General features: G+C 41.0%; 1 protein-coding gene across 1 annotated transcript in view; it reads left to right on the top strand.

Moving 5' to 3' along the window:
* Window positions 1-12,078: 12,078 nt before the first annotated feature.
* LOC137981616 (uncharacterized) overlaps window positions 12,079-12,500 on the top strand; it is a 7,652-nt gene continuing 7,230 nt past the window's right edge. Inside the window, exon 1 of the mRNA XM_068828699.1 lies at window positions 12,079-12,445. Coding sequence (XP_068684800.1) covers window positions 12,079-12,445 — 367 coding nt within the window. The remainder of the gene's footprint in view (window positions 12,446-12,500) is intronic.

Genomic DNA, 12,500 nt, shown 5'->3' on the forward strand with positions numbered 1-12,500 from the left:
ATTAATTACACGACCGAGTGAATTTCATAATGAACGCCCTAAAGGATTCCTATGAAAGGTGTTAAAAACGAGTGTGCTTTTTTACTGCAGACAACAGTGCGCGATTACTTCGATAATATGATTATGATTCAGATGGTTTATCTGTAGTTTTAGTCGCACTAAGGAACGCATAGAAAAAGTGACGCCTGGTTGCGGAAAGATCCCCAAGGAGGTCCTCATGTTTCTATACTGACACTCGTTATACTTCAATAAAGCCGACGAGTTCATAACAAGAGTTGAACTTTTATTACAGCATGCGGGCCTAACATAACTTCACAGAAAGCTCAACTCCCTGGAGGAAACTGTTAACAATGGGGCAATTTACGTTCAAAAATGCCACGCATCATGCAATTTATATAACTGCACTTAATACGTCATACCTGGGAGGATCACAGCTTTACTTGCTTCTGAACAGAGCACATATCAGCCGTTATACCTCACTACATTTAGTAGGATCTGAGCATCTCGGGCCATGGTCATGGTGTAAGCATTACAGGAATAAACTATTGCTGCTACAAAAGCGTGCTCCACCATAATGCATTTTCTCCGTCACAGAACTAGATCACGTTGCATCCTCAGGTATCATTTCGTGATATTGGAATCTGCCTCGAATAAACGCTGAATTACTAACCCTAGAAACTATGTGTGGTAGATTTCTTATAACTACTTCTTTTCACTTGTGCGATACTGTTGAGCGCTAATGCTCTTGCAAAATGTGATATTTGATATTGTCATCCAAATTAACAGTGCAACTCTTTTATTTGTTTTAGAGGTGAATTGTAAAGTTATGTTCAATCCAAACACGAGAATTGTCATTTTTATGAGACGTTTAGTTTGTAACACTACCACTGCATGTACAGTAACCAAGAGCTTTTTGCTGATAAAAATACCCTATGAAAGTTATGATTCAAGCAGAAATTTTTCTGCAAAAACAGTACTTTTTCTGATGGATAGCTTGATAACTCGTCCGTTGGGAGGTTGTTGGTGGGGAATCTTCCTGGTGGCGGGAGATGGTCGTTAATCTCTGAGCTCAGTATGTGAAATGTACATGAAATTAGGAATTCCAAGAACTAGTTAAATTGGGTAAAGACCTCTGTGGTGTTTGAGGGGCAGAAAAACGAAATAACCTAAAGCAATTATTTATGAAATGACTTAAACATGTAACACCTTGTTATTTTTTATATTTTAATGACTGAATTACAAACAGGGAGTTTGCCTTTTGGTCGAAGGTCGAAAAATTATTCAAAATTAATTTCAAATTATTTAAGAGGATATTCCGTAGCTTTATGTGCCCACAAGATTGGAATGTAGCCGGCTAGCTACATTGTCTGGACGTGTTGCTTTGATTGACAGCACCAAATGCAGTTTCCTGCTGTCAAAACCACTGTCTCGTTGTTCCAGCTTTACTTGCTCATCTCCCGGGACTCGTCTTTCCGTTCTGTTATCGTGGCTATGAAATCATTTCGCAGTCGACTGAAACAGAAAGGATTTATTGTCTCCTCCAATCCAAAAGGAGATGGAAGCTGCTTTTTTTAGGCAGCTGCACACCAGCTGAAACAAGACGGTGCGTGCTTAAAGGAGGCGACCTTTGACTATCTATTAAGTCATCACTTTGATGTAAGTATTTTCATTGATGGTCATTACGAGCAAAGAAATAGATAGGAAAGAAGTCTTTCCATACTCGTTTTACTTTTATATCCTAGACTGATGGCCATTCAATGACGCCTCGCTCTCTACAGACAAAGTGAATTAAGGACTAAAAGAGTCGCAATTGAGAAACCCATGAAAAAGCAACAAATGGCGGACATGACGTGAAATGTTTTGCGCTGCTTCCAGGCAGGAAACCATTTAATATAATGTATTTTATCAGCTCATCATTCGAATATCGATAAATAAATATTAGTTTGACTAGCTATTCCCCTCGCTTAATCACAAATAATTTATTAATCAACAGCATGCGGGGAACGACCGTCTTGGCTTCGTCTGCGAGGAGGACTTCACAGACAAGAAAAAGACCGTTGAATGGGAAGAAGCTATCACAAAATTATGAGGCGAATTCGCAACCAACATGGTTATCCAAGCATTCTCGGATGTGATGCACCAGGAAATCGTTGTACTCACTGTACACGGGGTAAGACGATTCTTAATCAAAAACAATAATACCGTGAAAATAAGACAACTCGTCTCCACACACATTTTCTGAATGAAAAAACTCTATAGTTCAAAAGATTTTTCACTTATATACAATATATTATAGAATATAATGTTAGTCACATTAATTCGCGGAATTTGTGAAATTAAAGCCCCGGCCAAATGGACTCACAAGTAGATGCAAGTTGGACGCAAGTTTCAAAAAAGCAACTTTAGTGCACACCTGCACTCGTGCTAAAGAGACCAACTTGCGTTCACTTGCGTTGGGTGGCCAAACGGTGAAAAACTTGCGTCTACTTGTGTGTGGATTTTGAGCTCCATCAAAGTGCAAATTACCATTTAGTTATTTAAGTTTCAAGTTTTCCTGGGCTGTTTAGCTTACTCCACGTCTCGGAGAAATCACCGATAAGGTTTGTAATTATCGGTTTCAAGTTTGTACGTATTTTTCTTTTATCAATCATGTAATTAACTCGCTCGTTAACCCTTTTCTTTTAACTTTCCTGTTTTAGAACCAGCGCTTTGGAAAGGATTGTTACTAGGCTGCGTATCATTGGTGTTTTTTTAGGAGAAACTAATAAAGTGTCAGTGGCTTTCGCTGTTCCAGTTTTTTTGCTTCTATGCATTGCACTGATAAAATAATTGACACGAGTTTTCTGTGTAATTCTCAATGAGTCATTTGATATTTATTATTTGTCATAAATCAAGGCGCAGATCAGCGACCAACAGAAACATCTACTATAGATATATGGTCTTTTTATAGACCTTCAAATCGTATGACAGGTTACGGCAGCAGGAGTCGTGTAGTATAAGCTAGTATAATCTTATGGGTCAACGCGATTATACGCATTCACGACTGTAAAAGCAAAAACTTGGAAAACTCAACAATAACAAGATAATAAAGACAAATATCAAATGCCGTATTCACAGGCTGACAAACAACTATAGCAAGGACTAACACGTAATTCACACCATTGGTTCAAAGTCTCTCTACCTGTCTCCAGCGATTAAAAAGCGAAGTAAAGAGGAGTAAGGGAAAAGATCAAAACATTGGCACTCTTCAAAGATATCCAGGTTAGGGGGTATATATCCGAGACCCACCACATTTTTGATTATTCCGTAAAAAATATCTGGCAACTGAATAAGCATAACCATAAGCTTTAGTAAACAAGGTCAATTCATTTAAAAATTTAATTGGGTACTCCTAATATGTTGTTCGAGAGAAATAAAGCTTGAGCTGCGGTGATGCACTGCCCAAGAACCATTACCTATTTTGACACCTATTTTTGACAAGAAATGTCCTTTTTTTACCTCCTCCTTACGAAATTCTGCAATACCGCAGGCAAGCGGCAATTGCGCCCATTCAATGAAAAGGTTACTTAAAAATAATATTTAGGCTATGAAGCGTGTTGATGTAATTGCGCTGGGCATTATCCAATGATGTGTAAAGCTCATACCTGAGGTAAACTTGGCCGGAAAAAAGTGGATTTTTTCTAGTTATATGAGTCGCTATAGGATGATAATATGTGTTTGAATAGTCTTGACTGTGTATTAGCTGACCTGTTGTAGAATCTTTTCCGGTGACCCTTTCGTCTACATGTTTTATTATAATATTACAAAGTGGAGTTTTGTATTTATCACCCAGGTCGTCCCCACACCCATAGCATTCTCTCACTGTTGGAGGCGTGATGACCAGCTCGTAGATACTTGGCGACATGCTAGAATTCCACGAGGTGCTGTAAGCCAGCACAGGGCATTGGTGATTGAGGGAAAGACGGTCGAGTGGGAGGCAGCTGAGGAAAAGGTAGTCGAGGATACGCGGGCGGTTGAGGAAAGACAGACGGTTGAGGAAACACAGGCGGTTGAGGTAAAGTCTGCATCCACGGCTGCATCATATTGGCAGCGCTTTGGGTAGCAGGGCAGCTTGGCTGTGAAGTAGGCGGATGATTTACGCCTTGATTGGTTACCTGTGGCAATGGTAAAGCTGGACCCTTTGATTTAGTTGCCTTCTTTTTCCGCGAAGGTGGTTTGTGTGCGGAGCCTGCATCAATGAGCAGCCCGTCCGGAGAGGGAAACATCTCCTTCCCTGTTGACTGCGCCCTCCGCACTTCCGCTTCATGTTGCTTACGTGCTCGGTCAGCAAACAAAGGTCCTTTTCCTCCGGGTGTAGCGACGGTCAAGTATGCTTTGGTCTCCACGTCAAGCAGCAAAGCGTCTCACGTGTCTGCTTGACATGCTTCTAGTAGAGACAAATGTTGGCGGTCTCGGTGAGCCCAACTGGCATGAATCACTTCAGCCTGGTTCATTTGCAGTGCACTGGGGTTGGTAAACGCACGGAAAATGAACCCATGGCGCTCATGCCACCATGATACCCAGCTTGTCAGGAAAGCCCTGCTATCATCGGCCCCAATAAATAAGCCCATATCAGATTTGGCGGCCTGGTATCCAGCAAAAGTTGTGCATAGTAACAGCCTGTCACACAGTTGTTTGAACTCGTCACTGCTCTCACTGTCAAGTTTTTGAGCCTTTTTGTTTCTGTGGTCTTTGAAGTGAAACTCACACGATTTAATTTGGGCGTCATCCCCAAAAACCTTTGAAATTCCCGCTAAATTTGTGCCTGCCATGTCGCTACACCAACCTATAGGGTTAAATTTAGCACTATCCGAACCGGCCACTTTCCTAAAGGCTTCATCAAATAAACACCAGAAAAGTTCGACGTTTACCGTGTCCTTGGTTTTGGCCTCCATTGTAGCCAGCGGTATCTGCTTCCGCAGCAAGGGATGATACACACTGGCTGTTAGCGTGATAAACCCATTGCACCATTTCCTTTTTCCGTCAAAAAAAGAAAATTCTTTGCTCAGAAAATCGTCCCCATTTTTGTCCATGTTTAATGCCATTTTCATTTTCGTCATGCTTGTCTTGAAGACAAAGAATGGCATGTCCGGGTTTCCCCTCTTGTCATTGATTTTGTACACATATAAGGGGTCTTTTTTATCTCCATACTCTTTAAAAGAGACAGTCGCCTCAAAGTTGTGGCCAAAAGGCTCTATATCCCTCTTCAGTTTCTGTTTCATGTTGTATACGCGTTTCTTATCCAGTACAGCACTGGCCTCTCTTTCGACAGCGTGCCAATCCATTTGCTGTTGAAATGCGGACATGATGAACACCGACTGTACCTCGGAGGGCTTGATGTTTGGTTGATTCCATATAATTTGTTCGATGCTTGTGATGTCCTTTTTTCGGGGACTGTCTTTGACGGGGCATGTGTGATTGATTACCAATGTGGTAAACAGTCACTGATTTATTACGATAACTAAGATACCTTCGCGCACTGCATGCAACATATTCTCCCATTTTACCACAGCCTTTGCAAATCATTTCACCTCCTTCCTTTTCGAACTGCGTTGTATTTGTTACACCAAATTCCATCTTAAATGGACACTTTTCTTTGATGCACTTGTACGACCCCTTGCAATCAGCAAAGCGCACACGGCCATGGTTTTTCCACTCCGTGGAACAATTTTTCTTCCATTTTCTGCCATCTTCAAGGACATCGAACTTTTGTCGGAAACCCTTAATTTCGTATATTTTAAGACCATTGATTCCAATGGGCAGGGATTTCACTGTTTCTTTTTGTGCATTGTCCCAAGAGGATTTACATATCTTGCATTGTTTCAGGTTCTCCTGAATGATGGAATCGTGAGATTCCGATTCTGACTCTTGGTGGCTAAGAAATGCAGAAAAAAAAGGAAAACTAGTCAGTGCTTGTAGATAATTTCATCCGATACCTACATATAACAGATTTATATTTTTATACCTGCTTTTAATTAAAGCCTGAAGTGAACTTTCGTCTTTGCGATCGTCATCTGAGACTGCTGAGGCACTATGGAAAAAAGTTATAGACTGTGTATAATGACCATCCATGACCCAGTAAACTAAAACAATCCATCTGAATGAACTGGATTGCACGGGATAGGTCATGATTCCAAAAAGCAGCAATCAACAACCCTGACTTTCATATCCAGTCAAAGGCAGCTGAGGAAATTGTTAATTTAACGAGTCTATTCCGATTTATGAGCCCCCTGAGTAAAGATATTGACTCAAAGAGGTTCCATTCAACACAAACTATTTAATTCAACTCCTTGTTTAACCCTCAGGCATACAGGGGGTGAGGGGAGGGTGGGGGGTGGGGTATCGTATGGAGTAGCTTGTTGATACATACTTTTAACCCTTAAAACCCGGATCGGTTCATATTAAGTCCCAAGAGGGTATGCAAACTAATACATTTCTCAAGTCACATGATTTTATTTTAATCGATAAAATTGATAACCATCGAATTTAGCAAGGATAGACCTTTCTTTAACTATCTACTTTTGGAAATTTGAACAAATCCTACCCTAGGTGCACACTAGAGAAACACCAACGTTTCCGTGAAAAGATCGATGACAAATAAAGCTATTCCCTAGTACCATTTACTGGTTAAATTTTCCCTTTCCTTGAAAGTTAATCCCAGAACGAGTCCATACAGATGATGGTTGATTTGCAATTTGTGAAATGGCCAACAAATCCATAAAAGAAAAAGAAAGGAAAAGGAAAGAGAAAAGCGAGGAAAAAAAATGGAAAAAGGTTAGCATGCGCCAAATGAAAAACATAGCACTATTTCGCTCTTGTTTAAAGGAAAATTTATTATTTTTTTTGTGCCAAATAGGATTTTTAGCCATTTCGCTGCAAATAGACACCACACCGACCGAAAACTGCTAGTTGAGGCCCAAAACGTGGTTTTCCGTGCATTTCCAGGGTTAAGCACAGCGGGAGGGGGCTAAAGGGGAATCTGACCCTTTTCTCATGTGACTTTCCCACATTCCACACATCGTGGAAACATGGGCACGCACAAACTGTTGCCGCAACATTGCTGCCTCGTTTAGCCAACACATTACAAAAAGGTAGAGGCCTGCCGGGCCCGGTATTCGCCCTCTTCCCCTCCTCCTTCTATGAGATACTTTCACAACAGGATTTATGGGCCAGCTGAATTTTTAATTCGCAACAGTTTTACCTGAAGGCGGGTCGTAGCAATTCTTCGTCTGAATCACTCCCTGGTTCTTTTTTGAAGGGGAACATCAGGGCATACCGTGGTACTGAAACAATGACGATAACGATAACAATCTTAAATGCCTTAAGTCGTAAACAGAGTTAGTTGCTCTTTTACTTCTACCGCCTTTTCCCGCAACCAAAGTTAGTTCTGAATGCCCAATTTTGCCTTAGATTGCAAGTCATCTTAACTCATGACAATTTAGGCTATTTTTTTTTCCTTCACCCTCTTAGCATTAATAATTGTACTTCCTTTTACCTCGATTTGTCATTGAATAGATCCTTGGCTTTCGCATTTGAAGGACGACGATTCTGCCCTGTCTTTGTTGGTGTGTTCTCAGGAGAGCTAAGCTCTTCAAACGACATGGTCAGATCTATCACATCGACATCTTTCTCCTTGTCTTCTTTCTATAATAGGGAAAACAAGGCAGTTGCATTATTATCGTTCTCGGTATTTTTTGTTTATCGCTACTTTATTATTTAATGTCATGCCAGGAGAAATGTACCGACGAATTACGCCGTCTTTTAATCCTTTTAGCCGGAATTCAAGTCGTTCGATTCCTTTGGCGTGCTATCTTCGTCGGCTGATTCCTCTGAAATGGTTATGATTTCTTCCCGATCATCCTTACGAAAAAGATGAAACTGGGGATCAAAAAAAAGCAATTTTCTCAATTTCCTGACATCAATGGAAATAAAAGCCTTCTTTTTCCCATTTCATACTCTAGCCAGGGTCCAAATATTAACTGGGAAGAATCAACATGGATATCAAGATCATTACAAGTTTCCATCATTGAAATAACTTTCCTCACCTGTGGCTCGCCCCTCCAAACAGGAACTCCAGGGTTGAATTCTTCTTCGCCCCACCATTCCATTTCAGGAATTTGCCGTCTTCTCTTCCTTTGTGTCTGAAAAAAATGAACAAAAAGGATGAACAGGATTTTACAGAAGTATGAAAGGCATATGTACCAACTGTTCAATTTTATTTGTAAAACTCTAAAATAAAAACTGTAGGCACTGCCTACAAGCTCCGCTATAGTGCGTTCCATTATAACCCGACCCTCATAAGGTTCCCCGGCTTCACTGTCGAAATCCTGTGGGGAATCCTCAGTGCATGGGGGGGAGCAACCCGGCCTTGTTAAATGACTGTTTAATATAATGGACAGACCGTTTTCCAGAAGTGTTGATTAAAGACATCATTCTCTTGAGATTTATTTGGTGTTAACCGCTCTTTTTTCAAAACCGCCGTCTTCCTCTCGACAACTACTACATTATCATGTGAGGTACTGGCTGGCAATTTTGTGGCATCAGCATAACTACCGGTACCCTGTAAAAAAGGTGTATCATGGTTTTGTCAACTTTTTAGCATCACATATTATTTTCACTGCCCCCCCCCCCCCCCCCCCCTCTGACAGGTCTTCCCTAGTTATGGATATGGATTTGTATTAGCCCAAGGTATTCTTCAGGAACATTGAAAACATTAGAAACATCTATTTACCGTATTTGTAGGGACAATAGCCACATAATGGTTTCCAGTATGCCCCAAATTGTGCCAAAACAGATCCCTGAGCTTGGCCTCACTGTTCTTATACAATCCTTCTCTCCCTGTAAATAATAAAATACTTTTTAAGCCTTATTAAGTGGCCCGTCAGGCACCACTTCATAAATTACCCTGTATTCTTGGTGAATGGTCGTGGTCGTCGTCGTCAGTTCTTGGCCTGCAACCCCAGGCGTGTTTCTGGAGTCACAGGAAGCCCAAGCGGCAGGCCAAGGCATGTTTGAGTGGACGAGTGTGAAGTCGTGATGACGTCACAGGGACACAAGACACTCAGGCGGTGAAGTAACGGGAAGACCAGGCAGCAAGTCAAGGCATAATGTATTTTTCACATAATTTTATTCAATATATATTGGATAGTGGAGTGAGGTGTGATGCCGTGATGACATCACAGGGGCACAGGAAGCCCAAACGATGGAGTCCCCGGCCGCCCAAGCGGCATATTTTTCATTTAATTTTCATTGGATGGTGGATTAGATAAGCAGTGACGTCAATAAGGACGTCACAAAGGGCCATTTGTAAAGGGCTTCTTGTTACATTAAATTTTTGTGACGCGTTAAGCGCCTGCTTGCGTTTACTTGGGAAGACTTGCGATGACTTGCAATGACTTTCTTGCACTTTGATGGAGCTCAAAATCCACACACAAGTAGACGCAAGTTTTTCACTGTTTGGCCACCCAACGCAATTGAACGCAAGTTGGTTTCTTTAGCGTGAGTGCAGGTGTGCACTGAAGCGGCTTTTTTGAAACTTGAGTCCAACTTGCGTCTACTTGTGAGTCCGTTTGGCCGGGGCTTTAATTTCGCAAATTCCGCGAATTAATGTGACTAACATTATATTCTATAATATATGCTATATAAGTGAAAAACCTTTTGAACTATAGAAAGTTAGAAAGCTTGGGCGGTTAGAAAGTTTTTTAAAGATGGCTCTGGGTGCTCTTACAGAAGGAAAGAAAGTCAATGTTGCCACCAGTTTTCTGAGGAAGCTGTGCTTTCAAATGTAAACAAATGACTGCAATTGTCATATGGAGAACTCGAACTTGTTGTGCTGGCAAACATTCATGGGCAAGATTTCAAAATACCCGGACCACAAATTATCTAACTCGAAAAACTGCTCCCGCAGTGCCACATTCGAGTTGCAATGCTGCTTTCGGAGTCCCGCAGTCGCCAAAATGAATAACTCCGTTGCTTAATCGAGCGCATCGATGCCTCATTTGTCAACACGAGAACAACAAAACAAAATACATGTCTTGTACCCTTTCTTTAATTTTGTGAATCATATGATCACAAACACTTTTTCAAACAACAACGTTATTCTAACGCACTACAAATAGATATACCCGAGCCGAAACAAGCGCACTATGCATGAATATATCTCGTTCTTTAATCCACGAGCAGAAATAAGCCCGCTACGCATGAATATATCTCGTGAGTTAGCTTTCATAAATATGAATCTACTTCGTGAGTTAGCTTTCATTTTGCGGTTCTGTTAATGAGCTGTCCTACATAATTACGCTTTTAGCGACAGTGTCAATTCTCAGGACTCGTGCGCGACTTTTTTGAAAACATCGTATCCACAAAAATGAGAACATGAAATAATATTCGATCGCCATTTGTTTACTGATTTAGCCTAAGTGCTCGTTTCAGTGATTAGGCCTCAGAACTCTCGTAAAATTTTAGCTTTCATTTTGTGGCTCGGTCAACTACGCTTTTCGTGAGCTCGTGTGAAGCACTCGTTTCAGTGATTAGGCCTAAGATCTCTTGTAAAATTTTAGCTTTCATTTTGCGGCTCGGTTAAATACACTTTTCACGAGATCTTGTAAGAAGAATGCACTAGTTTACTGATTAGGCCTAAGCATTTTCGCCTAATTTTATCTTCCATTTTGCTGCTAGGGTCAACTACACTTTTCACGAGATCATGTGAAGAAGAAAGCACTCGTTTATTGCTCGTTTCAGTGATTAGGCCTAAGAACTCTCGTAAAACTTTAGCTTTCATTTTGCGGTTCGGTTAATGAGCTGTGCTACATAATTACGCTTTTAGGGACAGTGTCAATTCTTAGTCGTTCAACTAACTTAGACTTCATTGTTCATTGACTACGGCACTGTGGTAGCAGTCGTTCAACTAACTTTAGACTTCAAGCACTAGGCTTCATTATTCATCGCCTACGGCACTAGGTCTTCAATGTTCTGCGATTTTTGACAATTTTTGGGGGACTTGTTTTCTCTAGCTGTTGAGAGGTTTGCGATTTTTCGCAATTTTCGAAAAAATCGTTAAAATCGCAACACTTTTTTGGTATTCTGCGGTTTTTGCGTTTTTTCCCTAAAATCGCAATTTTCGCATTTCCGTGCAAACCTGGACATATCTCGGCTTTTCAGCCGTGAAGTGGGTAAGGCCCTTTGGTGAAATGCGCACCAGACGTGAACCTTTGGAGTACGTTTCTATACAATGCAACATATTGCTACACTGTTTAAAAATGGTCATAACACGCTCATTATGTGTTGCTGCAGGCTGGTGTGAATGGGTCATTATTAAACTGGCGTTGATATCAATATCCCATGTTGCACGTGCTAGAGACAGGGAAAGAAAAGGAACATTTTTTAATTATCTGTTAACTGGAATCAACAATTAACGCAAATAGAGTGAGAAGTTGTTGTTTTTTTTTTTTAAGGAGAGGGGATACCGGGCTACGCAGAGAGAACCTTTAGGTACAGAGTAAAAAAGCACCACATATTTGACGTCGACTCTGGGAATCGAACCCGGGCCATATTGGAGGGAGGCGAATGCCCTCACCACCGCAATATGCAACTTAAATGTCGACCACAGAGTCTGTAATAAGCATGCTCATGTAGGCCTTCAAGAGCCAAGGGTTTCGTGTTTTAAAAACCCGTGCCAATTGTTTGACAATTGTTACTGTGAGAACTCTCGACTTTATGTTCCTTGGCTAACTTATTTACATTTTTAAACTTTCAACGATATTCTATCACGCCTTTGGTTTATTTTCGGCCCAATTCCCAGCGGGTCTTCGAATGTAAAAAACATGAAACCGTAATCCAGTTGAAAGTCGTCGGGAAAGCGGAACTGGGGACCACAGTTTGCATAATCAGTATTTTTCGTAGGACAAATGCTAAGTGAGTTGTTGAAAGGAATATCCGATTTGTCAGTGTTAACTAGGGCACCATTTTATTACTTATATATTCCGGTAAGCTTGCCAAACTTTGCCGAACGACTTTTTCGGTTCTCCACAAGAGGGAAAGATGCATCCGTTAAACCTCATCGTCTACATCCAGAATGTCCAGTTGTTGTATAATCTTGAAGAGGATGTGAGCTTATGGAAAGAACTCCATGACACGTCGTTAGAAGAAGGAAAGTTAGCATTTGGAGTAGTGCTTATTTCTGAGAAGGTGGTGTGCCGCTTATGTGGAAGGAAACTGACTGCTAAAGTGATAACAGTAGTAAATGTCATCATTTATCATGACATAAAGGGAACATTTATGGGATGTCGTATCCCAAAGATGTGCTCAAACCGACTGTGCAATTTGACTCAGCATTACGGGTACTACACTGTTGGAGACAAAAAGTTTTTCGATGAGGACTGGGATACACACGAGTACTTTGCTTGCAGTAGAAAAACAGTTTTTCGCATGGCGCTATTGTCAAATATGGAAATGCTGTAATT

The sequence above is a fragment of the Montipora foliosa genome, chromosome 13 (assembly GCF_036669935.1).
Source record: "Montipora foliosa isolate CH-2021 chromosome 13, ASM3666993v2, whole genome shotgun sequence".
In the NCBI taxonomy this organism is placed as follows: Eukaryota; Metazoa; Cnidaria; class Anthozoa; order Scleractinia; family Acroporidae; genus Montipora; species Montipora foliosa.